This window comes from Leptinotarsa decemlineata, unplaced genomic scaffold, assembly GCF_025532065.1.
Source record: "Leptinotarsa decemlineata unplaced genomic scaffold, Ldec_3_MD MMD2_tig00078422_RagTag_RagTag, whole genome shotgun sequence".
Lineage (NCBI taxonomy): Eukaryota > Metazoa > Arthropoda > Insecta > Coleoptera > Chrysomelidae > Leptinotarsa > Leptinotarsa decemlineata.
In genome coordinates this window covers 8,706,624-8,734,323 of record NW_027412747.1, presented here as the reverse complement: position 1 = coordinate 8,734,323, position 27,700 = coordinate 8,706,624, and the positions used below count along the sequence as shown (strand labels likewise).

At 36.0% G+C, this 27,700-nt stretch overlaps 1 protein-coding gene across 1 annotated transcript in view; it reads right to left on the bottom strand.

The window, feature by feature from the left end:
* lobo (coiled-coil domain-containing protein lost boys) overlaps positions 1-23,672 on the bottom strand; it is a 511,805-nt gene extending 488,133 nt beyond the window's left edge. Inside the window, exons 1-2 of the mRNA XM_074186014.1 lie at positions 23,214-23,672; positions 17,646-17,771 (exon numbers count right to left, since the gene is read on the bottom strand). Coding sequence (XP_074042115.1) covers positions 17,646-17,771; positions 23,214-23,615 — 528 coding nt within the window. The 5' untranslated portion in view covers positions 23,616-23,672. The remainder of the gene's footprint in view (positions 1-17,645; positions 17,772-23,213) is intronic.
* Positions 23,673-27,700: the final 4,028 nt, after the last annotated feature.

The following is a 27,700-nucleotide window of genomic DNA, read 5'->3' as shown; positions in this document are numbered from 1 at the left end:
ACCATGAAGCGAAAAGCTTCAGCGATATATACTCATCGCGGACGATCGATTTTCACTTCCTATCGTCCAACCCGTATGTTAGAAATCACACGTTAAAAAGTAAAACCCCGTTAGTCCTTAGCGCGCACAAGTTTCGACAACTAAGAGTTGTCGGGGGCGACAGCTTGTTATCGAAAAAACATATTTTAACATATACCACTTTTGGTGATTTTAGCGGACCAAGTCAGCCGAATACTTTCGGTTGTTGTACCTATAGAAAAAAGGCATCTTCAATCATTCTTCTGTGTTCCAGGCTTTCAAGGTTGCTTATGTTTGGGTCTTCAAACTGGCTCACATCTATTTTCTAGATATAATCGCATCAGGTAATGTTTAGCAATATTCCAAATAAGGTCCAATTTGAGCTTTATAAAGTATTGAAAGTTACCGACGTGTGTGAAGTTTCTAGTTCTACATGGTATTCCAGGATTTTCAGAGAAGCTGCTTCTGTTATTCCACTACCGTGATTGTACTCAATACCCAACAATTGAATTGGCCCAGCTAGCGGAATAGACCTTCACAATGATAGGTGAAAACTGCATGTATGATAGTACCTCGTTAAAGCCTCGGTAGATAATAACATTATCCTGAGGTGGAGTAAAGGGCACGACGGGTGTAAAGGTAATCGCATTGCCGACTCTTTAGCCAAGGAAGCGGCTGCACTAAGAATATTAGGACCCAGTGGCACCTACGGCCTGATGACTTCGACAATTGTGGGACTTGCCAAACGTTACACCCATGTTCAATCCCTAAAAAGATGGGTTTAAATCAAAGGATGCAATCTTGCCAGGATCACCATGGGCGACCCTGGAAAGCTGGCGCCGAAGAATTATCTGGCGATGAACCGGAAAAATCTATTCTTAACAGAAGGATTTCTGACTGGCCACCGTCAACTAAGGAAACACCTGGAAAGGACAGGATGGACGATGACCTAGGAGGATAACTCCTCGGGAGGATGTATAATGGGTCACATGTGGCCCAAGTGCTATGGGCCTACACTCACCGTCCCTACTCTACAAATACAGATAGTACCTCCTTTTATATTTTTTACATTTTATTGTCATTGGTTTTTTCCGAATCAAGTAAAAACGATGGTCGTGACGTCACCAATAGTTGATATAAACTTGGCAATACTGTGAAACTAATTCATATTGCATAATTTAATTTTCTTCTTCGTCCTGTATTCCTGTTGTTCTGACTACATATGCGACATTGCCAACTTGTTTTTGAGATCTATTTGATGGTTCCAAAATTAAGAAGAATTTTATATTGCGAAACAAATATTTATTCATGTACTTTATTCTGCTTTACCCACATTATATTCATTTTGATTCGAAAGGGGGGTAAGTTTCAATGGTAGTGACGTCATTTTTTTAAACATCGATTTTCTTTCGAATAGAAAAATGTGGGTGTTTCTTCCTGATGAATGAAAAAATTTCTCAAGAACTAACGAATAATATTTATTTAATTTTTTTTTCTGGAAAATATATAGGCCTATTTTGTACCATGGCACTATTATTATTATGACGAGTTCTCTCATATGCACTTTTTTGGGAGTTCCCTTAATATTAATTTCTACTTCATAACCGACATTCCAAGACATATTTTCTGCAGATCCTATTTGGGATATATATAACATCATGTTGAGACGAGTGTAGTATCCTGAGTGAAGCAAAATATAAAATTTCAAAAGAGTTTTTCAGCCCGGATTATTTAATATCTACAATTTAACTTGTCTAAAGAAACTTTTGTATAGTGAATCGAGTGTAACGTTTTTGTAAACTATTTAGTGAATATCTCACCATAGTATTCTTAAATACGTACATCAATCTTGTTATATTTATATCTCACCAGCGGCTGAGGATACTCGTCGAAAATCTGTAAATGTGATTGACAGACATGAAATTCCGTTGAATAGGCAAAAAACAACAGATTTTCACAAAAAAATGTTATCCAACTAAGGAGTGCATTCAATAAGATCAGTTCCACATACATTGTAAAAATATATTGAAACTGAAATGTATATGAATATTACTGGAGTTTTTTCCCAACACCAAATCGTTATTTTTAACAACTCGACACGTGTTTCGATCACCAAGTGATCATCTTCAAAGAGGAAGATTAAAACAGTTTTAATCTTCCTCACCAAAGGTTCCAAACAGTGCATCATAAGTAAATGAAATGTGTATAACTAAGAAAAGTCAATTTGTGTGCAAAAGTTGACGGTTTTACCGGAGAAACAAATTATATGAAAAGAGACAAAACTAGTGACGAAAAATTATACTCCTCCCAAAATTATTCCCAAAAGGACACTTTCCCATATACTCATAAAAAAGCAAGCGTACGTCACAATAAGAGCTGGTATACTAATAAATGTAGAAGACAAATTCATAAAATGTGTTCATCATCTAGAATCCAATATTACAATCTTCAGGTGCAAACGAGCTCAACAATTATTTCAATATTTTTTTAATCACCCGATAGTTCTAATTTGAATACATTGACGCTAGTCAAAAAAAAACAAATTAGGTATATAATATCAGTTCATAAGACTCAGTTTACTTTCAATAAACAAGAACACTAACCTCCACCAAATATTGCTACAAATAATTTAGAAAGAAGTGTGTAGCGTCATCTATTGCCCAGTAGCCTACTTACTCACTGAAGGATTAAATAGAATTAACATGAAGATTAGGTTATGTAGAAAACTTGTGAAATAAATGAAAATCAATTTACTGGGGTGTGTTTCTGCAGATGACGCTAACAGATTTTTGTTACGAAAAAAAACGTAAGAACAACACTGCTATCTTTGTATATAGACTAACTCTATATACAAAGCTGCTACTGTCGAAGACGAATTTATCACACATTATTTCAAGTGAAAATCACACATTAAAGTGTGTTTTTTGAATACGCTAAATATATCATTAATCAATGGAGACACCAGGCTATGCTAGTTATTCTCAGTAATATCCGTAAATTTTGACAAATAACAAATTTTTCAAGTACCTAACTAGTATTTTTATTGTGATGAAACTTGTAGCAAAACACGGGTATTTTTCTTTTGAGTTATTTTACGTTTACTCCGTTAACATATATTTTTTTTTATACATCCTTTATATATTTTTTTCTACACCCGTAATCTAACAATACACTTATATGACCATAATCCGTTTCATAATGATATCCATTATGATACAGATTTTTCATAACGATACAGATTATCAACCAATAGAAACCCATAATTTTTCAATCAAGAATCCTGTTCCTTTGTTTGTCCTAGATTCTAACCTAAGTAACTAATTGCTTTATTTGTCAAAATCAGTTTTCATATTACCTACCTATATTATCAAAATGTCTGAAAACAGTGATATAGAAGGAAATCCATCGACTCCAATATTTTTAAAAGATCAGATTAATTACAGTTGTTATATTCAATATAAATATAATTAGAATCTTTATAGTTTTCATATATCCATGATATTACCATTAAGTTTGTGTTTTTTTAAAAAAATATGAGTTAATTACTGTAAATGTGTTCAATACAAATGTAATATTTATAGTTTTTCATTATTTATCAGGTTTAGACAAAATAGCGTATGCAACTCTCATGTAATGGTTATTAATACACTCGCATATACCATACAAAACTCGCCTTCGGCTCGTTTCGTATCCCGGTTAATGCTCGTGTCTTAAAAACCATCATTACATGATCGTTGCATAATATACTAGTATGATGGGTTGCTTGTCACAGCGATCTTCGGCATGCCTAAAAACCTCGCATCTATTGGAATGTACAGAAAAACCGCCACCGTTTTTATATCGGAAAGTATTTTATTGAATGGCGTTCGCAGAGAGAGATTTGTTGAAACGAAGTAAAAGTCTGTGGTTTTATTGTTACATACGCGTTATTCAGTTTAATATAATTTGCCTGGGGCCTGAAAGGTTAAATAATACTTGTATTGTGGCGACTCGTGCCTGCATCTTATTTTAGGTAGGCCAGTAGGTAGGTAAAGCCAGTAGTGTTCTATTGTGAAAATTAATTACATCTTATTTTAGCTGTATGTTCGCGAATAACCAACCATTATTGATGCCTGTATTGTCCACTCATTTCACTCCGACTCAGTAAAAGTTCCATATTACAAGAGCAGCAGTCTGATTTTCCCTGACCACCCACGAAAAAACCTGAGAGCAAAACCCGTTCCTTTACAAACTGAAGTGCTGGAATCCCGAAGTTTACTAAATACATTATTTCGCGGTTCCAACTTCGAATTGTGAATTTTCAATGTGAGACCACTCAGCACTACTTACTAATATGACATTTCTTTCACCTCCTCCTCCAACCCATATAGCAGGGATTAACTTTACCTGAAACTCAGAATGAACTAGGTATATTTACTATATTTCCAAAATAGTAGGCACTTAATTCGCAGAAATGTCTTAATCTGTGGCGTACGGAAGTTATACTAAACATATGAGGAAAAATTAATTTCAAGTGTATTGCTAGTATTTAAAAACAATTTTTCATTATATCAATTATACAGGGTGTAACTGAATAAGTGTAAAACATTTGAGGAGGTGATTCCTCATCGAAAAACAGATAGGATCTTTCATATAAAGAAACTTCATTGGAGCATCCCTTGTTGAGATACAGCCTCTTGAAGGGGGTACATGAAATTTGTATAACAATTTTTTTCACGAGCAGTGAAAAAGTTACAATATTGAAACTAACCTGACGTTTTGTACTACCAAAAAGACACTTAGCCAGTTTTTTATTTGGTTTACCACATGGTTGTATGGGGTGGAAAACGCAACCCCTAAAATTTATTTCCAATGTAACTTTTTGTGTTATTATTTGATTATCATTTAAAAATGTATTTTCGATAGCCTGTTTCATTCTAAACAAAAAATGTCTCTTGGGTTTTTTTACCAAAACAAACCAGTTCGCAGCAAAAAATTATTTTACGAACAACTACAGAGATACATCGTTCAAGTCGTGGACATACTCCGGTGAAATCATCAGAGTGGTTTGCGATGACGACGTGACGCTAGAGTGGCTGAAGGAAGCCACAATGAATATTAAGCCATGGGAGGAGGCATCACTTGCGGTCGTCAGTGTGGATAAGCTCCCAAAGCTTACCAAAGTCTCACTCTGGATCCCGGAGGACGTCCACAAGACGACATCCGGTGAAAAGGAGAGGGTGCTGGGTCGGCTGAAGGCGCAGAACCCTGACCTGAAGGTAGCAAGATGGTGCACCTTCCATCATGAGATTAAGATGAACTCACAAGGGCATCTCTTCGTCTTCGGGATCGGAGAAGATGATATGGCTGTCCTAAAGAAGAAGTCGATGAGGTTAAGCTACGCGTTTACCTCACTGACTCTCAGGGCAACAAAAAAAGAAACAGAGGGTACCTCTGAAGACCCTAGGTCCTTGGAAGTTGAACCACCTAAAGTGGATATTGACCCCAAGGCCACCATGGGTCCTGAAAAGGAAGTCGAAGCATCTGAACAGATGACAGTCGATGACCTGACGGAGGAAGCACCCAAAAACAGCGAGGCCACCTCCCCCTTAGCAGGAGAGCAGATTGGCCTCTAAAGGTAACTTTGTATCCAACAACTGTCTCATGGGCAAGGACGTTGGAAAATAGTAAAAATAATACAATGCAACCTCCAACACAAAAAGGTGGCAACGGCAACACTATGTCACCACCTTGATGTATTGGAGGAGGCAATAGCTTTGATCCAGGAGCCATGGATAATAAAGACCAAAATTACTGGTTTCAGTAGCTTAACTGGTCGAATTTTCAGCTTACCAAGCAACCAGCAACCTAGGACGGCTGTCTACGTTCCTAGGAAATACAGAGCGTTTCCGATGGCACAATTCAGCACCTCAAATCTCACTGCGGTCAAAGTTGAATATCCAGTTGGGAAAGGCAAATATATGGCATTGATAATCGCATCGGTGTACCTCCCTTCAGATGCAGCCACCCTACCACCGACCAGAGAAATGGAGGTACTAGTGGACCACTGCCTCAACCAGAGAGTGGAGCTCATATTGGGTTGCGACTCAAACTCTCACCACGTGAGATGGGGCAGCAAGGATATCAACGCCCGAGGTAAGTCACTATATGAATATATAATACAGAAAGATCTAACAATCTTGAACAGAGGCACGGAGCCAACATTTATTAACGCCCGTAGCCAAACATTAATAGATATCACGCTCACGACAGCCGAAATATCAAACAAAATCCAAGACTGGCAAGTCTCGGACCATACCTCTATGTCAGACCACCGCTGGCCGACCTATACGGTAAGCCAGGATCTCAGGACTACTGTAAAATCCCGTAACCTGAAGAGGACGGATGTAGCTCTCTACAATCGACTCTTAAGAGGAGCTCTGCTGGAAACAGAGGTCCTGACTCCTAGCAACAATGAAGAACTGGAAAGGTACACAGTATATATCCACAACAAAATAAACATTGCCTATAAGGAATCCTGTCCGATAAGGATGGTTCAAACACATGGTACAACCAACACATGGTGGTGCCCTGAATTGAAACACCTCTGGAAGACAGCGAGAACGACCTTCAACAAGGCAAAACGTACAAGACTCGAAGAGGACTGGGTTATATATCAAGCCAACCTCAGAGAGTTCAAAAAAGTCTGCAGACGAAAGCAAAGAGAAGCCTGGAGAGCCTATTGTGAGGCAGTCGAAGACTTTCCACTAGTTTCTAGGCTACAGAAGGCACTCTCAAATGACCACCATAAAACTATCGGCATCCTGACGAGGGAAAATGGCGACAAAGCCGCCAACCTCCAGGAGAGTGCTGAGATTCTTATGGAAACTCACTTCCCAGGTTCTGTCCTTCCTGGAACGGCGAACTGGACGGATATACCAATAACACCCTCACAATATGACTGGCAATATGTTAGTACAGTAATTGATGAGGATAAAGTAAGATGGGCTATATCGGGCTTTTCCCCCTTCAAGTCACTAGGGCCTGACGGTATAAGACCAGCCCTACTTCAGTGGGGACTGGACACTCTTATGCCACACCTGGTTGGAATATTCAGAGCCTCTCTAGCTCTGAGGTATATTCCCAGTAAGTGGAGAAGTAAGAGTAGTATTTATACCCAAACCAGGTAGGATGGACTACACCCTACCAAAAGCATTCCGACCAATTAGTCTCACATCGTTTTTCTTAAAAACCATGGAGAGGCTATGTGAGCGGTATATAAGAGATGAAGTACTTGTTAACAACCCACTTCATCCAAACCAGCATGCATATACCCCGGGAAGGTCTACTGATTCGGCCCTCCACCATGTGGTTGGCAGAATCGAGAGATCATTGGACAACGAAGAATCCACTCTGGGTGTATTCATAGATATCGAGGGAGCGTTTGATAAAACAACCTTTCCAACAATTACCCAGCAACTACACTCCAGGAATGTACCCCTGGTAGTAGGAGAATGGATACTCCAGATGCTCTCTAGCAGAGCAATAAGTATTTTTGTAGAAGACATCACAGTAAAAGGACTGGTCTCTGGAACATAGTCCTGGATACCCTAATTAATCACCTTAACAAAAATGGATTCTACACAATTGCATACGCAGATGACATAGTTATCTTGCAGACCGGCAAATTTGTAAACACACTGTGCGATAGAGCGCAGGATGGGCTCAAATTAATAGAAACATGGTGTAAGGAACACTCACTGTCGATCAATCCCAAGAAGACTGAGATGGTCCTTTTCACCAGGAAAAGAAGTTTAACGGGCTTAAAACCTCCCGAAATCTTCAAAAGCAAACTAAACTTCTCTGAAGAGGTGAAATATCTTGGTATTATCCTCGACAAGAAGCTAACATGGAACTCTCATCTACAGAGTAGAGCAAAAAGAGCATACGTGGCTCATGAGCAATGTCGGAGGACAGTGGGACGCGCATGGGGTCTTTCACCCCGTGTAGTCGCCTGGATCTACACTGCAATAATAAAACCTATGTTAACGTATGGGGCTATTGCATGGGGACCGAAAGTTCTACAAGCAACGGCCATCCAAAAATTATATCAAATACAGCGACTGGCTTGTTTAAACATCACAGAAGCCATGAGATCAACACCAACCGCGACAATGGAATTAATCACGGTTTGACCCCTCTGGATCAGTACGTTAAGGAGGTTGCGTTAATGGCCATGGTACGATTGCGCACGGCTGGTGTAAACTTCGAGGTAGGAATGGGTCAATTGAGGCTGGGCCTATGGCGGGAAGCGTTTACTGCGCAACCTCTGCTGCAGGCAACAAGTGATGCAATTGAACCCAGGTTTGTGTTTAATAAACCCTACAAAATACAAATTAAGCAGAACACAGAGTCAGATGCTACAAATGCAATACGGATTTATACAGATGGCTCAAAAACCAAAGAAGGCTCAGAATGTGGAGTGTACTCCAGATCACCAAGCCTAAGGATTAAGTGGGGAATGGGACGAAATACCAGCGTGGTCCAAACAGAACTGGCTGGTATCTCAATCGCCACAAAAGAAATAACCAAGAAAAGAATTTCTGGCAAGAACATAACAATCTGCACTGATAGCAGACAAGCACTTGAACAGACAGCGTGTTACTTCAGGGCTAGCACTAGAGTGCCACCAAGATTTAGCCAAAGCCTCGGTAGATAATAACATTATCCTGAGGTGGGTTGAAGGGCACGACAGGAGTGAAGGTAATCGCATTGCCGACTCTTTAGTCAAGGAAGCGGCTGGACTAAGAATTTTAGGACCCAGTGGCACCCACGGCCTGATGACTTCGACAATTGCGGAACTAGTCAAATGTTACACCCATGCTCAATCTTTAAAGAGATGGGATGAAATCAAAGGATGTAATCTTGCCAGGATCACCTTGGGCGACCCTGGGAAGCTGGCGTCGAAGAAATATCTGGCGATGACCAGGAAAAATTTACGCCTTACAGTAGGATTTCTGACTGGCCACTGTCAGCTAAGGAAACACCTACATAATATGGGGCTAGTGGACACACCTCTATGCGGGATGTGTGAACAGGAAGATGAGACTGTCAGGCATGTCCTGTGCGAGTGCCCGGAGTTATCGTTAATGAGAGAGTGTGTGTTCGGCGAGTCTTGGCCTACACCTGTCGATATAAAGGAGATGTCTCCCAGCGACCTGTCCACCTTCCTGGAAAGGACAGGATGGACGATGACCTAGGAGGACAAGTCCTCGGGAGGATGTACAATGGGTCACATGTGGCCTAAGTGCGTGGGCTTACACTCACCTTCCCTACTCTACAGATACAGATACAGAGATTCATCGTCATAAATGCGAACTGGATTTATTGTTTTTTTGTAGTTAGTACCTGCATTAAATTATTAAAGGGTAATAAAGAAAGCTAATGTATTATTAACAAAACACACAACATGTAGAAATCATAGTAAATAAGCCACGTATTCGCTCAAATATTCCTGGAGTCTCTCTGATTGCCCTGCACGCATCGATGATGCTGTAAATGCAAATAGAGAAATCGAGAGGATTGAGATCCGGGGATCGAGCGGGCAGTTCTGTGGTCATCCTCGACCTAACCACTGATTTGCATATGTTTCAGTTAAATGATGACGTGCTACTTGACTAAAATGGGCAGGAGCCCCATCATGCATAAAAAACATATCCCTTCAGACGCCCAAAGGAACTTCCTCCAGCAGTACTGGATGCACTTCTCTTAAAAATTGAACGTATGCCTCACCATTTGATCGAGGAGGTAGAAAATGAGGCCCAATTGAATCATCCCAAATAACTCTGAGCCACACGTTAAGAGAAAACTGTTCTTGATGGTTAGTTTCGACAATAGCGTGAGGATTTTCATCAGCACATATGTGGTAATTATGAAAATTAATAATCTTGTCCCGAGAAAAACTACATTCTTCTGTGAATTATATCGTATTCAGAAAGTCACAATTTCTTCTAATCATTTCCAGCATCCAATTGCAAAATTCAAAACGGTTCGGAAAGTCTCGCGGTAACAGTGCCTGTACCCGTTGCAGATGGTAAATATAAGAGTTGTTCCTTTTAAATTCTAAATACCGTCATATGATCAAGATTTAGCTGGAACGCAATCTTTCTAGTACTGGTAGTAGGTTGTTCTTCAATCAAATTAAGTACTGCTTCCTCAAGCTGTGGTGTTCGTACTTTTCGATGGCGACCACAATCCTGCGTTTTTTTGTCGAATGAACCATATTTTCGTAATCGTTGATGAAGTCTAGCAAATATTATATGTGAAGGATGCTGCCGTTGAGGATACATTTCAGCATATCTTCTATAAGCTTTTAACCCATTCCCCTGCGACAGACCGTAAACGTAATGCATTTCCTCATTTGTGTATGCCATTTTGATAGCAAGTGAATTATTAAAGTAACAAATTAAGAACAGAACAACAACACACAATTAGTATTAATTCAATTTCGAAAATTCACAAACTGACAGCGTCAGTTGTGAATTTTCGCTAATATCGCTAATAACGACCTACTAGATAGATTAGTTTCGTATTTTCTCATTTATGACGATGTATATTTGTAATTGTTCCTAAAATAATTTTTTGTTGCGAAGTGGTTTATTTTGGGCAAAAAACCCAGAAGACATTTTTTGTTTAGAATGAAAAAGGCTATCGGAAATACATTTTAAATGGTAATCAAATAATAAGACAAAGAGTTACATTGGAAATAAATTTTAGGGGTTGCGAAAATGTTTCGTGAAAGAAGTAGGTACCATTATTATTTTACACAAAGATTTGTGAATGATGTTTATAATCTAAAATAAGGCATGAATTCAAATTTTTACACCAAAATTCGAATTTCGAATTCATATCGATCATATGGTTTTTGCGATTAATTGCAGCATATCACAAAAAAATCAAGAAAGATACTTTTATATTTTCACTTTTCTGTCGTATACAATACTCCCATTTTTTTTTTCAAATGACTACGAGAAAGCACATTCTTTAAGTGCTTATAGAATGAGTGAACTTTAGGAGTGAATGCTTCATCCAAAATAGAGAAAAGAAGTGAAACAATGAAAAAGTTAAAAAAAAATCTGGTTGGAGGTGTTCTGAGCTGAATCCGAAACGATGCAAATACTTTCAGGTCATATTTTGTTGTAGAATAAAAACGTTTTGACTCCTCTCTATCATCAAACAAAAAATATGGGAAACATCCAACACAAAAATAACTACAATGAAAACTCTTTATAAAGATATTTAGATAATACACAGAACAACTATTTTCACATGAATATTGAATGACATGAAGAAAAGAAAAAGTAATTTTGAAACAATTACATTGAATAACGTAATTTTCCATTCGGTTTGTACTCCAAATATTCGTTGTGGAATTGAAATAGAATCATTCATAGGAACGCCGTGGAATTGTAAAGAGTTCATATTGGGTTTTTTCCTTGAAGTTTGTATCTGAAAGAAAGTCTATGTTTGATCTACAACAAATACTTCGTTCACTTATTAACCATAGATAAATATTTTTTTATAAAATGACTTTTGTTTTAATTGTTCCAACTGAACAAAATTGCCCGGAATAATTTACTTTAAAATTATTTAATGTTTACTTCAATGTTGAAATTCGTCTTATTTAAATAGGAATGCAAAAATATTGAATTGAAAGCAGTTTCCCCAATGCCCCCTCCCAGGTTGAGTGCCCTGAGTTGAAATCTTCCCCACACGGTTACTGTGTGGAGAACATCCCATCACGTCCATCCACCCCCGCTCCTCCGGAGCGGTCCTCAACTTACTGATGGGCACTTCAGCAAGATTGACATCTGACCCTCTTTGGTCGAAAGTCAGCCTCTAGGTGCTTTTACTTTCTGATCTATTGTATTGTTTTATCTTGACTTTCCTAACTGAATTTTTGCATGGGGTCCCTAAAAACTAACCGGAGACGAGTATCTTTATGTCGCGAGCGAGTTTTGTTTCTCAGTGAATCTGAGAATGAGATGAATTCAAATCTAGTTGAGAAATTTTTATACTTACCGGAGCCACCTGATAGCGACTCTCGGGGGTGGTCTCTGGTTCTGCTTCGTAGGCCTCCTGTGTTTGTCCCTCTCTCGGAATCTGGGGTCATCCCTGTTCAGTGCGTTATGTAGATCGCTTAGCGCTGGAGTAGGGGCAGACGACTTCCGAACACTTAACAAATAATCGTCAGATGATGACAAATGTGATTTTGTCGAAACGTTGCAAAATTCATTCTCACCGAGGATGACAATACACCACACGGAACAAACCCGAAGAATCATTTCAACATATTCCTGTCCGTGAAAAACCTTCGACCTAACATTTCTAACCTTTACGGGGAGAAGAGACATTTCTAACCTTTACGGGGAGAAGAGGTCATATCGAGGACAATAAGAATTGAGGTACTAAAACATTCAGGTAATCAAGAAAGGTATTTATGTAACATCATTGTACCCACATAGTAAGAAGTCATCTGAATAGGGTCAGACGACTTCCGAACACTTAAAAAAAATCGACAGATGATGACAAATGTGATTTTGTCGAAACGTTGCGAAATTCATTCTCACCGAGGATGACAATACACCACACGGAACAAACCCGAAGAATCATTTCAACATATTCCTGTCCGTGAAAAACCTTCGATCTAACATTTCAAAACTATACGGGGAGAAGAGGTCATATCGAGAAGAAGAAGAATTGAGGTACTAAAACCTGCAGAAGTGGCACAATTTAAAGTTGAAACATATAAATCCATCAATCTGAATGTTCAAGAAACAGAATTTGAAGAATGTCTGACCGAATTAGAAAAAAATTTGTTGAATTCGTGTAGCCGAATAGTAATAAGAGGAAAAAGGGGACGGGGAGTTCCTGAAAAGAATGCATATATATATATATATATATATATATATATATATATATATATATATATATATATATATATATATATATATATATATATATATATATATATATATATATATTCCAAAAACAATACACACTGAAATATTTAACTAAAAATACTACCAATATTAAAAATAAAAAATCTAATTTGAGATGTTTATTCACTGGATGAAATATTCTTGAATATTTTCATGTTACAAATATTAGAAATGTATTTAAATTTGGAAGTTCCTACTCTCAAAAAAATGTAAACGGAAATAACTATTCTGTGAATTCATCAGCATTAATTGAAAAATAATAAATATGTCATTTCATTGAAAAAAAATTATCACATGAAGAAATGAGTGAGATATAGGTTTCTCATTTCAAAAACTAAACCCACAAATGAAATATTTTGAATGAGTGGTATGATGGGTTCTTCAATGAATTTCACTTAAAGTTATCCAAACTTTGCTCATCAGAAGAGTTTTCCTGTTTTTTGTCCAACAATGCATCTGCCAGTTTTTCATTATTGATATACCTGGAACGCATTATCACTATTTGAAAGTGGCAAAACAGAATTGAAATAAAAATAAAATAGATATTTTTTTCATAGGTTCCTCATGAACATTTACAACTTTTTATGAGCTGAAGAGTAGAGTACTCATTACGTTTTCAGTTTCTTGGCCAGTACCACTCCTTTTCCTATCTTAAAAAAGAATGATAAAAATCATGAAAACAAATTATACAAAAAAATTGTCATTCACTTACTTTTCTCTACTGAAGATACACAACTGAAATCCCTTTCGCTTATACATGTACTTAGTCAAACCAACAAATCCCACACACCAAATCTCCTCGGACCTAAAATGAGGTATTGTAGATTAAGTACCACGACTCTGTCATGCATACTATTGTCTTTTACTTACTTTTCTCAAAGACTGAATATGTAACTCTACTGTTTGAAGATGCAAAAGCAAACTATTCGCTGTACTGCAAATTGGACAGCTCCTAACTATAAATGGTACAGTAAACATGAGAAAATGATACTTTGATTATAACACCAATGCCAACCGCCATGTTGAACCAATTGTCGATTTCAAAGCAAAGCTGTCAAGCGTTAAGGGGCAACCGCTTTAACAGAGCTTCGACTGTCGCGCGCTACACTTCAATTGACCAATGAGAAACGTTTACTCCAATACTTCACGTCCCCATTTCTCTGTTGCCAGGATTTGTCGCCTTGTAATTGAATAATTTCAAATACAAAAAGAAAAATAGGATGAGAATAATCCGATTTATTAATGCAACAGACAGATTTGACCATTCGAATTTTTTGTCGTTTTCAATAGTTGGAGCAATTCATCAGAATCTTCGCGATGAGTTCAAAATCTGGTTAACACTATTAGGTTATACACATTAAGTTATTAAGTCGATTAAAATTTTCAAATATATTTGTTATTAATAATTTCGAATTATTTGAATACGTTATCATAAAATAATTCAAAATTCCAGTAATACACCGTTTAGAATATTTCGAAATATACCCTGGGGATATACCATAAACCATATACCATATGGTATATTCGAGCGACAATATTCTTAGAATATTCACGGGAGAATAATCCATTGATAGACATTCTATGCACATTCTTTTGGGAATAATGCTGCCATATTAATTCAAACATATTCTATGAATATTCTAAAGGCATGTATAGATTCTAAGAATATTCTATGAATATTTGGAATATATACTTTCGTTTTATGATATAGAGGGAATATTCCATGAATATCTGGTGCTCTGTGAGCGGTTGAATAATGTTTGTGTTTAGAGGATGTTTGGTCACTACAATTTGTCTTACTAATGAAATATAACTTCGTAATAGTTACCTTTATGATACATTTAAAAATCAGACATGTAAAAATAAGTATTTTTTGTGGATCTTTGAAGCGTCTGACAAAAATTTTGGTCCATGGAAAGTGTCTGACAATTATGATACTACTTTAGAATACTATTCTACAAAACATATATTAGATTGAGCCATGTAAATGTAAGTTGAGTAACTCTTATTTTTAGTTACCTTTCTTACCTGGTACCTGTCCAGGTGTCACGAGGCGAGCTCCACAAGCACGCAGGTATTCAAAGAACATATGAGACGCTACTGATGAGAACCTAAGGTTTCATCTATGTGAGAATAAGTTATGTCTGATCGCTCCTGAATTTCGGACTATTAGTATAGATTCCATTACAATTCTCTTTCGATTCCGGGATATTCGGTCATTCATAAGAATACTGTATGTGTAATAGGTATATGGAATATATTGACATAAAATATCACATACGTGGAACACTCACTTCCCTAATAGGTTATTTTGAAGTTTTGAAAAAAGCGACTTGTCTTATCACGTTGAAGCAAACTCAGTCTTTAAAACGAGGTTCAAACTGATTATGGTATGCACGTCAGGAATATGAGGACATAGGTATGCCTAATAAAAATTTTTTTGGATTGAAGTTTTATCGTTCTTTGCATTTTCTGAGAAGATTTGCAACAGTTATGTAAATTTTTTTACGAAAAGTAGAGATTTCAACAACCAAGAAGCATACGATTAAAAAAAACAGATATTTCGACGTTATAATTTTCGATTGAAAATTAGGGTGCTTTTTCGATATTAAATCAAAATAAGGGGAAAAATAAATATTTTATATCCAAAAAATCAGTGTTTAAAAAAATTTGTAGGAGATAAAAATAAAAAACCAAAAAAATCAATTATTTGAATAATTCGCATGAATTTCGAAGTTATGTGAAAAAAGTGTGAATACAAAAGTTGTAGATCTTTTTATTGCAATTTAACTTTTTCCGTAGGAATTTTATTTTCGCCAGAAATCGTAATAAACCGTTTTTTACCCGTGAAAACTCACCCCTTTCCACTTCCATATCTCAGATCGCCCGTATATTATTTTTCCTTTTATTTTTGTCATATTTTTCTGTCATAAAATGGAATATATATCTGATGATTTCATACAGTGTCATCCCCAAAATATGCACCATATGGTAAACTTATTTATTAAGGGTTTTTCGACAAAAAGTTATTCCTGATAAAACTTTGTGCATCTCCTAAAACTGGACATGCACCAACAAAATACAGTAAAACACGTAATTTACGAGAAGCCTTCAAATTTTTGAGTAAAGTACTCTTATATTGAAAAATCTCGAGAAATGGTATTTAGAAAAGTTGTTCAGCATTGAAAAATACATCTAGATCTGAAGTCATGTGAACTTTTATTTTTTTACCCATTTTTTTAAGTGACTACGAGAAAAAATTGCTAAAACGATAAATAGACAGAATCCTGTATACGACGGTTTATTTTAAAAATTCTGTAATATAACAAATCACACAACTATATGGTGTTACCCACGGTCAATTTTTTCGAAGAGTTAAATAATTTTGTTTTTGGTGTTTTTGGTGCGAAGTTATTCTTATTTTTTGTTAACACTGAAAATTACTCAAAATTATACAGTATTGTAACAAAAACTTAATATCCAATAATATCAAATCACAAAACATCAAAATAAAATAGGTATTTTGGAACTCATAGATTTTCTGGAGATTCACATTGCGATCAGGATGCCTGGCATTGAAAATATCTGTAACTGGTCTGCTTGGAGTATTTTCCCCATACAACAATATAATCTCAACTTTTTAATTTTTTGTAAGCATCTTGATATTATTTAAATGACACTTACTATCAAACGTTAACAAAATAAACAATAACAATGACTACATAATGAATATTTAGCAAATACATATGTCACGTACTTAATGTCAAAATTACGTTCGGTTTCATAGCCAACTAAAACACTTATTTTGGACAAGAAAATCTCCTGAAAATCAATGAGTTTCATCCGAAATACCTATTTTATTTCCATGTTTTGTGATTTGATTTATTGACTAATGAGTTCTTGTTACAATACTTATAATTTTGAGTAATTTTCCGTGTTAACACAATATAAAAATAACTTTGCACCAAAAATTTTGAAAATTATTTTACTCTTCAAAAAAACTGACCGTGGTAACACCATAGTTGTGTAATTTGTAATATTACAGGCTTTTAAATTAAACCGTAGTATACAGGATGCTGTCTATTTATCGTATTAGCAAATTTTTTTTCGTAGTCTCCATTAAAAAAATGGGTGAAAAAATAAAACTTCACTTAGATGACCATGTCTTCAATTCTAGATTTATTTTTTAATGCTAAATAACATGCTAAATAACATTTCCCGAGATTTTTCAAAATAAGAGTACTTTACTCTTGTCCCAAAATAAAATATTTGAAGGCTCCTTGTATATTACGTGTATTTTACAGTATTTTGTTGATGCATATTTAGTTTTGGGGGATGTAGAAACTTTCATCAGGAATAACTTTTTGTAGAAAAATCCTTAATAAATAAGTTTCCTATATGGTGCGTACTTTGGGGATGACACTGTATCAGTTTGTTTAATTCATTGCTTGATTCATCATGACAAAAAGTATAGAGGTAGAATCTGATGGTGATGATTTCTATTTGCGTCTAATTATTTGATTTTGTACATTTGATTGACAAAGTGATTGGTTTGCCGAATTCTATCATTATATTTTCATTACTTATCAAATTGATTATTGATTAGTGAGACACATGAAATAATGAATACATATTGAAATCACTCACCAACAAAATGGGATCTTCTAGGCATTCATATTTGAGATGATCAGCAACGAACCTGGCAGAGCTTTCCCATGTTTCTAGTTCAAGGTATGGGAGAGTTGTTGGTCGAATTGTTGTCGACACCATTTTCTGAAATAATATTAATAATAACAGTTGTTAATGCCAAAAGTGAGTTCATTCAAAAAAAAGGAACAAACAGACACAACAACTTAATGAATAATGTAAACTTTCACGGCCGGAGATGACTGTCAAAGCTTTTCTCCTGGTTTTCTGGTTGTTTACAGGTTTTAATGCCTGACACTTCGTCTACTACTGCGGTAGTGATCATCAAAGGCGATGAGGTAACGGGTAAAGTACTCTAGTTGTTCCCAACGAATAAACTGTTACAGCTAGGTCTGCGAAGTGACCATATCAGAATTTGCTTTTCTACTCAACCAAATAAATATTAGTAGAGTAGTTCCCAAAACTCATTTTTATAAAAAATAATAAGAAATATGTTTTGATATCGTTGAGAGAGTTTCATTAGAATGCACTCTACTACGTTTACCGTTTCAACTATAGATCGTTATTACCTTAGAATTTGTTTAAATACATTTCCTATGATCCAACAGTGTTTCTATCGTATTCGTAATAAATTTGTATCATATTTCTTTTTTCTCCATTCGTAAAAGCCATTTTTCCCCAAAAATTCAATGACTTGTACAATCACAAAATCTCATTGAGTGTAACAAATTGAAAATCAAATTTACAAACATCAAAAGTCAAAGCCTATTATGATAAGAATTAATTTTTTTCAATATCTCCAATTTTTCGAAAAAGAATGATAACTTATGATACATCATTGAAAAGGTAAAATCTGGTTCAATTCAAAACAGAACGAATCCAATGTAGCGCTCATGAGAAAAAATAAAGTTGATGAGGGTGGTCGGAAGACGAAACGTCGGATAGCAAATCTGAAAACATTATCATGTAGTAGAGAAAAAGTGGCAATGTGGAAGTACAATTTATTTTCTAATTCTTTGAAAAATGAAGCCAGAAAAAAAATAAAAACTATCTTCTGAAATTTCGGTTTTTTCCGGATATCTCCGGATATACTCGGAATTTCAGAACTTTCTCAACTGCTTATTGTTGATAAGGTACATGCGCAACATTGCCCCAATTTAACCATCTTCGTATCTCATAGTTTCCGGGATCCCAATGGTGAGGATCAAATTTGAAACACCCTGTATAGCTAAAATATTTGAGAAAATATCAAAAGTAAAAATAGACAAATATTTGAAAACATATAACATATTCTCTGACAATCAATATGGATTTCGAAAGGCCAGTTCAACACAAGATGCAATGATTCACCTAATGAGAAAAATTTACGATTCGGTGGATAATGGTGAACCATGTCTTTGTGTCTTTGTTGATATGGCCAAAGCTTTTGATACGGTTCACATAAAAAACTGATAAAGGTAATAGAAAACATCGGTTTCAGAGGAACATCGCTGAAATTATTTGAAAGCTATCTCTCTGATAGGAAACACTGCGTCAAAATTAATAAAACACTCAGTTCTTACTGTACCATAGGATATGAAATCCCTCAAGGAACGGTATTGGGATATTACCTATTAAATATCTACTTGAATAATCTGTTCAGGGTCATTTCAGAAGGTACTATTTCATGAAAGTTGTCAGGTTGCTGACAATTAAAAAAAAACCCACTTTGTACCTTTCACTTATTTCAGCAAGAACTTGCCAAATTATACTTCGTTGGAAATGATGACAATGACACAATGACTATAAATATGAAAGAACATATAAAATATCTTGGCATAACAATAGATGAAAATGTAAGATGGAATAAGCACGCAGAATATGTTGCGAATAAAATAAGGTTTCTACTGAACAAATTTAAGTTTTTCAAAAAGATTTTTGATATAGCACAGCTACGAACATTATATTTCAGTCTAGTACAGTCCCATATCAACTATGGAATAACTGTGTGGGGAGGTATTACTGATAATCATCTCAGGGTTACCAACGTCACTCAAAAATTTCTCATCAAAATTATTTTCAATAGAGATTATACCTATCCGACTGAAACACTTTTCACAGAATCTAAATTTTTTAAATGTAGACATCTATACTTTCCAAGTATCATAAAAGATATGAAACAAAATTATTGACTGTGGATCATTTGCACAATACCAGATTCAAACAAAAAACTTCAAAGGTTCTTAAAGTAAACACATCTCGAAGTCAACGATTTCTCACATACTCGCGCCTATTACTTATGTGCAGAAGTTCCATTTGAAATATAGTTTATTACAAGTGATAACAGATTTAAAGAGGAACTGAAATTATGGCTAACTAATACAACGCATTTCATTAATGCCTCCCCTTTTATTTTTTGAACTGGTCAACTCAAAAAATTTAAATTTGTGATAATGAAATTAAGGCATGAATACTTCATTTTGAAGTGAAATTAACAGATAAAACTTCAAAGATGGTGACTGGGCGCCATATGGGAAAAAATAATCAGAAAGGGGGTCTTGTGACACATCATTTTGAAGCTCCTGACGAAAACTTCACAACTCCAGAATATGAAGTCAATATCTTCACCTACTTTAAAATGGCGTAACAATTTAATGAATTCCTAAAGACAAACATAATATTAATATAGATATTTCTAGAAATATTCCTTTTTATCTGCCATATGGCAATTCCAACAACCCGATAAGGTTTTTTAAGTTATTTTTTGTTTATGAAAACGACAAAAGTACGACAGGGAACATCATTTTTCTGTTAGAATATTTTCATTTACTTTTCGGTTTTACTAGTAGAAAGGTACCACGTCAACAATCTCTAAAATGGTCAATTCTCGTCCATTGGAAGTAAAAAATGGAGCGATTTGTATTTACGGTGCGGCGCGTAACTTTCATGACACCGAAAGGATTTTCAATGAACGTTTTCCGAATCGTTCTATCTGTAGAAAATATTTGAGGGAACTTGTATCCAAATTCACAACTACCGGTAGGATAGATAACAAAAAGCCCCCAGGTCATCCGTCCATTCCGAAAGAACAGCAAGTGCAAATAATTGGTGAGATGGTAGTAAATCCTGAACAGTCTACTTATTCCGTCGCGAATGTTTGTGAGGTGTCTCCTTCTACTGTGTGGAGACTTTTGAAGAGGAATAGGTATCATCCATACAAAATTAAAATGGTAAACCAATTGACTGAAGATGACTCTGATCGAAGAACAGAATTCTGCGAAATCATGACGGTAACCATTGGCAAGGCATCCTACCTATCTCCACAATATTTGTTTTAGTGACGAATGTACATTTTTTTCAAACTGCATGTTCACAGACAAAATTACCTTTATTGGAGTGACACCAACCCTCACGTTTTCCGGGAAACACATACCCAATATCCAGAAAAAATTTACGTTTGGGCAGGAATATTGGGAAATCATATTGTAGGACCTCCATTCATTGATCAAAATTCAACAGGGGAACTGTTTTCTAATATACTGGAAACTACTGTTGACCCTCTCATCACTGAAGTCGTCGAAGTGAATCTCAATGAATTCGATATGGATATTGTATTCCAACAAAATGGAACACCACCACATTACTCCAGACAAGTGAGAAACTATTTGGATACTACTTTTCCCGGTCGTTGGATTGGCCGTCGATGTCCTACAGAATGACCAGATTATACACCTTGGGATTTTTTTATGGAGCTATCTGAAGCAAAAGGTGTACGAAACTGAACCTGCTTCAATATCACGTTACTGTGTTCGAAAATGTAATTTGACGGCGTGAAATTACAGATAGGCTGTTCATATGTCAAGAAGTTTAAGGCAACCATTTCGAGCATCTTCTGAACTGACATCAAGCTTATTACCTCCTATTATGTAGTTAAATGTCAATGTATTTAGGCAATTATTGAAGGTTCCATTTTGTAAAAATTGAAAATATTGACATTTTATTTTATGGTTGTGAAGCATTTGTCAGGAACTTCAAAAAGATTTGTCACAAGACCCCCTTTCCATTTATTTTTTTCCCAGATGGCGCCCAGTCGCCATCTTGAAAGTTTCATCTGTCAATTTCACTTCAAAATAAAGTATTTAAATAAATAAATAAATAACAATAGGTAGGATACATGAAATATTTGAACGAAAAAAAATGAAGTAGTGATACGGAAAGAAAAAGCACATGTTCTCACAAGTAAAAATATAAATATTTACAAGTATGAATGGAAATAATTTCACAATTCATGATCTACACCAGCTTTATAAGTATATTTGAACTTTTATATATATTTTTTAGTTCAGATGTGTCATTAATGTTCACCATGTTCTGTAGGTACTAAACAAGGACTTACCTTATAGAATAGTCAGCAACTCTAGAAATGTGCAGTAATCAAGGACCATATTGAAAACAGAATATTGAATGGTTCATGTTCAGGATTTTTTTTATTTTTCGATTTCAACTTACATCACACACAAAACGTCTCAATTTAGTTTATTGTTTCAGTTTTCTTGTCATACACAAGCTCTATATGAGCTTCAGTGGCTTGTCATGTTTTTTATGCATTTCTTCTTGTTTATATGTATATGTATCCAATCGTATAAAATAAACATTATTATTATTATCTCCTGAAGACGCCATTTTGGTTGCTGAAAAGCGCTTCGAGAAGAGAATTGCAGCTCTAGTGTTTGGAAAAAGTGCTTATTTTGGATTTAATGCAGCATATTTTATTTATACTCTATTGAGAAATGTACTAAATTATTTACAAGCAAATTTTCACTAAATAAACTATTTAAAAACACATGCATTTATTCACTAGGTCACCTTTACACCTTATTCGTCCTTCTTTAACATTTTTCACTTCAATAATCAACATTTTTCTTATAAAAATGTTAAAAAATGTACGGAGCTGCTTTTTGGTTACATATCACTGTATTTTACGTTTTTAAGGTTAATGATATGGTTGGTACGACTGATGCAGTCCATATTCCTGAAGTAATTCAAATGTTTTTCACCTTCATTCTTTAGATCGTAAATTGGTTTTTGGTGGTGTATTACGAATTTGAAATAGTAGGCGACGGCAAATACCAACCGCTTTTTTCTGAAATGTCACTAGTAACTAACCTAAAAATAGAATAATGTCACCAGGAGAAGCACTCGTTTTTAAATTAAGTTTTTTATAAGAAAAATGTTGATTATTGAAGTGAAAAGTGTTAAAGAAGGAGGAATAAGGTGTAAAGGTGACCTAGTGAATAAATGCTTGTGTTTTTAAATAGTTTATTTAGTGAAAAAGAAGGCTGAAAAGTTACCCTTTTCTGAACTTTGAAGGGCCGTAACTTTTTAAATAATGGAGAGCGCTGCTTTTTTCTTTCGGATTCGTAATCTACGCATCAAAATACGTAAGTACAGTCAAACATTTTTTCAAAATCGCCGGGTGTCCAGATAACGAAAATTTACCTAAATCATTTAACAATCTTTCTACTACTTCTGGAAGTTATAATGAACCCATTTGTGAACCCAAGAAGAAAATCGATCCGTAAATCTCACCTGTACACCACATTCATTTTCACTAGCCAAAAACAAGGCTTTCCTGTTCTTAAACTTGTAACAAAATTGTCTTCTGAAATTTTCCGCGTAAAGCAAAATCGCTCGTTCCTTATCGTTATTCGTCAAATACCTAACTGGAAAGTTAGTGCGATTCTCAAAAATCGGATGAATAATGTCCGGCCAACACAGTTTTATCAAACCGAGCTCGTACCCGACCTCTTTGAGGTGTTCGAAAGTAAGTTCGACGGGATCCGGTAATGATCTTGGAGCGTCCAAGATATCGAAATACGAGAAGGGCCGTTCCTCTTCTTCGAGCACATCGTCGATGTTTTCGTCTTCATTTGGAACGCCATCGAACTCTACCGAACTCTTGTAAAGTTTATCCGCACTGATTTCACTCATAATCGTCACTTCTCAGTTTTGACACTTCAATATTGACGCGATGACTGTTGATGTTGCTTGGAACACCTGTTTACAGTTGCCATGGTAATGGGCCTGTTCTGTTTTGTTTCCAGATTGTTAAATCAGAGAATAGTTAGCCGAGTCGATACTGAACAAGGTCTCACGTAAATCTTTTCAGACAAGTGACTTACTGATTTTGGACAACCATGAGGGCCATGTTTCCGCTCAGGCGACTCATCGGTCTGTCGACGAAACGAAATAGATTCAAATTGAATGTTTGGAATGCAAGCTGAATAGAGAAAAGTGTTTGTTGCATAATTCAGTGTTTATATCAAAGTATTTGTTTCGAAAGTACTTTTCATTCGTGTACTTCAATGTTTATAAGAAAGTAGTTGTTTTGAAATGGCTTTTCTTCCAGTTTGTGTGTCTGTGTTACTTATCTGCATGACCTACAGTTCTTTGTATATAGATACCTTTTTTGAAATCGATTGCTTCCTTCCTTTAGAATATTCTCACATCTATTTCTTGAAATGGATTTGTTCTGCGATCATTCACACAATTTCTGAATTAAATTAATAATAATTGCATCAGTTTTGAACCAGAGTTCTTATGATAAGAAATCGCAAAAAATCGCACTAATCCAGAAATCATAATATACAGTGTTCCAAACAGTGCATCACAAGTAGGTACATACACACATAGCTGGTTTTCCGGATGTCACTTCTTGGTATGTGTTCTTGATCCTCACAAGGATTATTTCCTCAACGTTTCGGCAAAGTCTTATTTGCCATCTTCTGGCTATGTCTGGAGTTTAGAACTAGACTGATTAACTTGAACTTTGTTTCTTAATTTATAGGAGTGGTTGGTACCATTCACCTAGGTTGCTCCTACTACCTGTGTTGTCCTATCTGCTTTTAGTAATAATAATATTATAATAATAATAATGATGAACTTTGGGATAGACAAATGTGCAATGGTCCAACTCAAAAAAAAGAACGAAGCGGGGACTACGGAGAGGATGTGCAGCTCGTAGAAGGAAGCATCCTACACCATTTTGATGCCCGAGAGACGTATACTTACCTCGGGGTGGAACAACACCACTCACAAGAGGTAACAGCAGTGAAGAACTCTCTCCGCGGCAAGTATCAGCACAAACTTCGACAGATCTGGTCATCGGAACTGTCGGGGAAGAACAAAGTTGCTGCAACAAATATGCTTGCCGTTCCAATCTTACTCTACTCGTTTGGAGTAGTGAAGTGGTCTCGGGAGAAGCTGTATCAACTCGACGTAAAGACCCAAAAAATGATAGATCACTTTTGTTTTTTTTTCAGCCCAAATCGTCCGTTTCACGGTTGTACTTCCCACGACAACAGGGAGGCCGTGGACTTTTCAGTTTGGAGTGTCTACATGACAGAATGGTACTAGATACAGCCTGTAAAGTCGTCAGGAGTTTGGATCCCCTTCTCTGCATGGTCCGTGACCATGAGAGAGCAGGAATTGGAGCATTTCTCTTTAGGGCAGCTGCCCGAGCAGTTGATTATTTCGGTTTAGTTTTCGACACTGAACGAGGTGACCACAACTCTGTCACCGAGTTGGAACCCGTTCAGCACAAAGCTCAGATGAAAGCCGCAGAGATCACCTCACTTCTGCGAAAACCCAAGGATAAGCCAATGCATAGGGTCTTCTTCAATAACATTGGAGACCTTGGCTTATCAAAGCCTCTGACTTTTGCTTTCCTCAGGTCGAGTGAGATGAAGTCGGAAACTGAGGGGTTCATCATGGCTTGCCAGGATGGTGTCTTTAGCACCTTAGTCTGCCGCAGTTGCGTGATGGGTGAAGAGGTTCCTGACACAAGGTGCAGAGCCTGCCGCGAGGCGCCCGAGACCCGAATGAAGTTGCTACCAGCAAGTCCAGCATATGTAGTCTCGGCCTATATCCATCGACCTAACGCGGCCCTAAGAGTGCTATATTACCATCTACGGCACTCTTACGTTCCCCACCCTCAGGCTCATACAAGCTAATCAGCTTGATGTGGTCCTTCTTGACCACCATAGCAAAACGATATTTGTCGTTGAGTTTTCAGCTCCTGGCGAGACGAATATCGTCCGAAATGAGGAAATATTTTCTTTTCGAACTCCGCAGACTCTATCCAGACCACTCTGTCAAGATGGTTGTTCTGATTATTGGAGTCTTTGGTGTAATAATGCCCTCTTTACTCTCGAATCTTAAAATCATACCGGCTTGCCGCACTAAGGCAGAAATCTTAGCCGGACAGATGCAGAAGGCTGTCATTCTTGGCTCACTGCGCTTGCTCAGAGCGTGAGGAGTGGTCTTTGGTTGATAATGCTGCCCCCCCCCGAATATATCGGGGCTTCGGGGGATAGGGCCTGACCAGCGCAAACTACGGATAATAGCCTTTATTACCCAACAGTAAGTTACAATTTGAGAAAATGAATAACAAAATTAAAATATAATAAAATGAAATAAAAAAACCTATACCAGAATATAAAAAGTTCTCCATGAAATACTGAGATGCAGTTTCAACAATTTATTCTATGGAATCAAAATTGATTTCACACAAATTTAAAATTAAATTGAAATTATTGCAAATGCTAAAAATAGTTGACTTGAGGTACAAGTTGATTCTGGCCAGTCGGATGTAAAAAGTTTTTGTACTTCTAGTTCTAAAATGAGGCACACAGAAATTTATAAGAGATAACACCTTCATAGCTTCCACATTGTTGTGCAGTAATTTATACAGAAAAATTATTCGAGCAAGTTTTCTGCGTAATTCAAGACTTTCAATATTGAATGTTATGGTAAGACATTCATATAGAATACCTCTATCACGATAGATACCATCAGATATGAAGTAAATAAACTCTAGGAAACGACGTTGAACTTTTTCAAGTAATGTATTATAGCAATTGTAGAATGGATACCATAGAACAGAGTCATATTTTAATTATGACCTTACATAGGCTACATAAACAGTAAATAGAGCAGATATGTTTGAAAAAGATCTACAATTGCGAATTATAAAGCTCTAAACTCTCAATGCTTCGTTTATTTTCAATCTAATATGGTTGGAAAAAGACAAATTTTGATCAGAATTTAGTTATTTCGTGACAGTGAAATGGTATTCACTCGACAATTATACTCGATGACTGACATTTTCCTACTATAAGACACTACTTTAAATTTGAATGCATTAAGATATAGTTTGTTAACTTCATACCATGTCTATATATTTTTTAACTGTCGTTGCAATGTATTATAGTTTTCGATAGTGTCGACAGGTGAATATATCTTTAAATAATCTTCAAAACATAACTCATTGCAATCGGAATAATTACTGAGGTCATTAATAAATAATAAAAATATACGTGGTCTGAAATTCGACCCCTGAGGTAGTCTAGATGAAAGATTGTTATGAAAAGATTCATAGCCGTTATAAGATACAAACTGTTCGCATTGAAGTAAGTAGAATTTAATGAAGAGTACTGCTGAATTATGGAAACCAAATTGCTGGAGTTTTTGTAGAAGGATCAAATGCTTTAGCAAAATCATCATCAACTTTACCATGATCACGTAAATGAAATGAATAAAAACACTTTTGCCTAAATACCACTGGAAAAGTTTTATTTATACGACCGGTTTCGGGTTTGATCCCATCATCAAGTGTCGGGATCAAACCCGAAACCGGTCGTATAAATAAAATTTTCCAGTGGTATTTAGACAAAAGTGTTTTTATTCATTTCATTTAAGTGATTATGAATTTCCATAAAGTAAACAAGTCATCAATCACACATATTGACCATGATTATCTAAGACATCACTAACATTTTGGGTCAATAAAAATAAATTTGTTATGGTGGATCTGTTTGATATGAATCCATGTTGTTGCGGAGATATGATATTACGAACTGAGGAATGTACGCGATTATAGATGACAATTTCGAGAAGTTCAGCAAAGTTGGATAGGATTGAGATAGGACGATAATTCCACAATTAAAAATGAGACAAACTCGTGATATCTTCTATAATTCAGGAAAATTATTATTTATTATTAACTTCAAGATTGA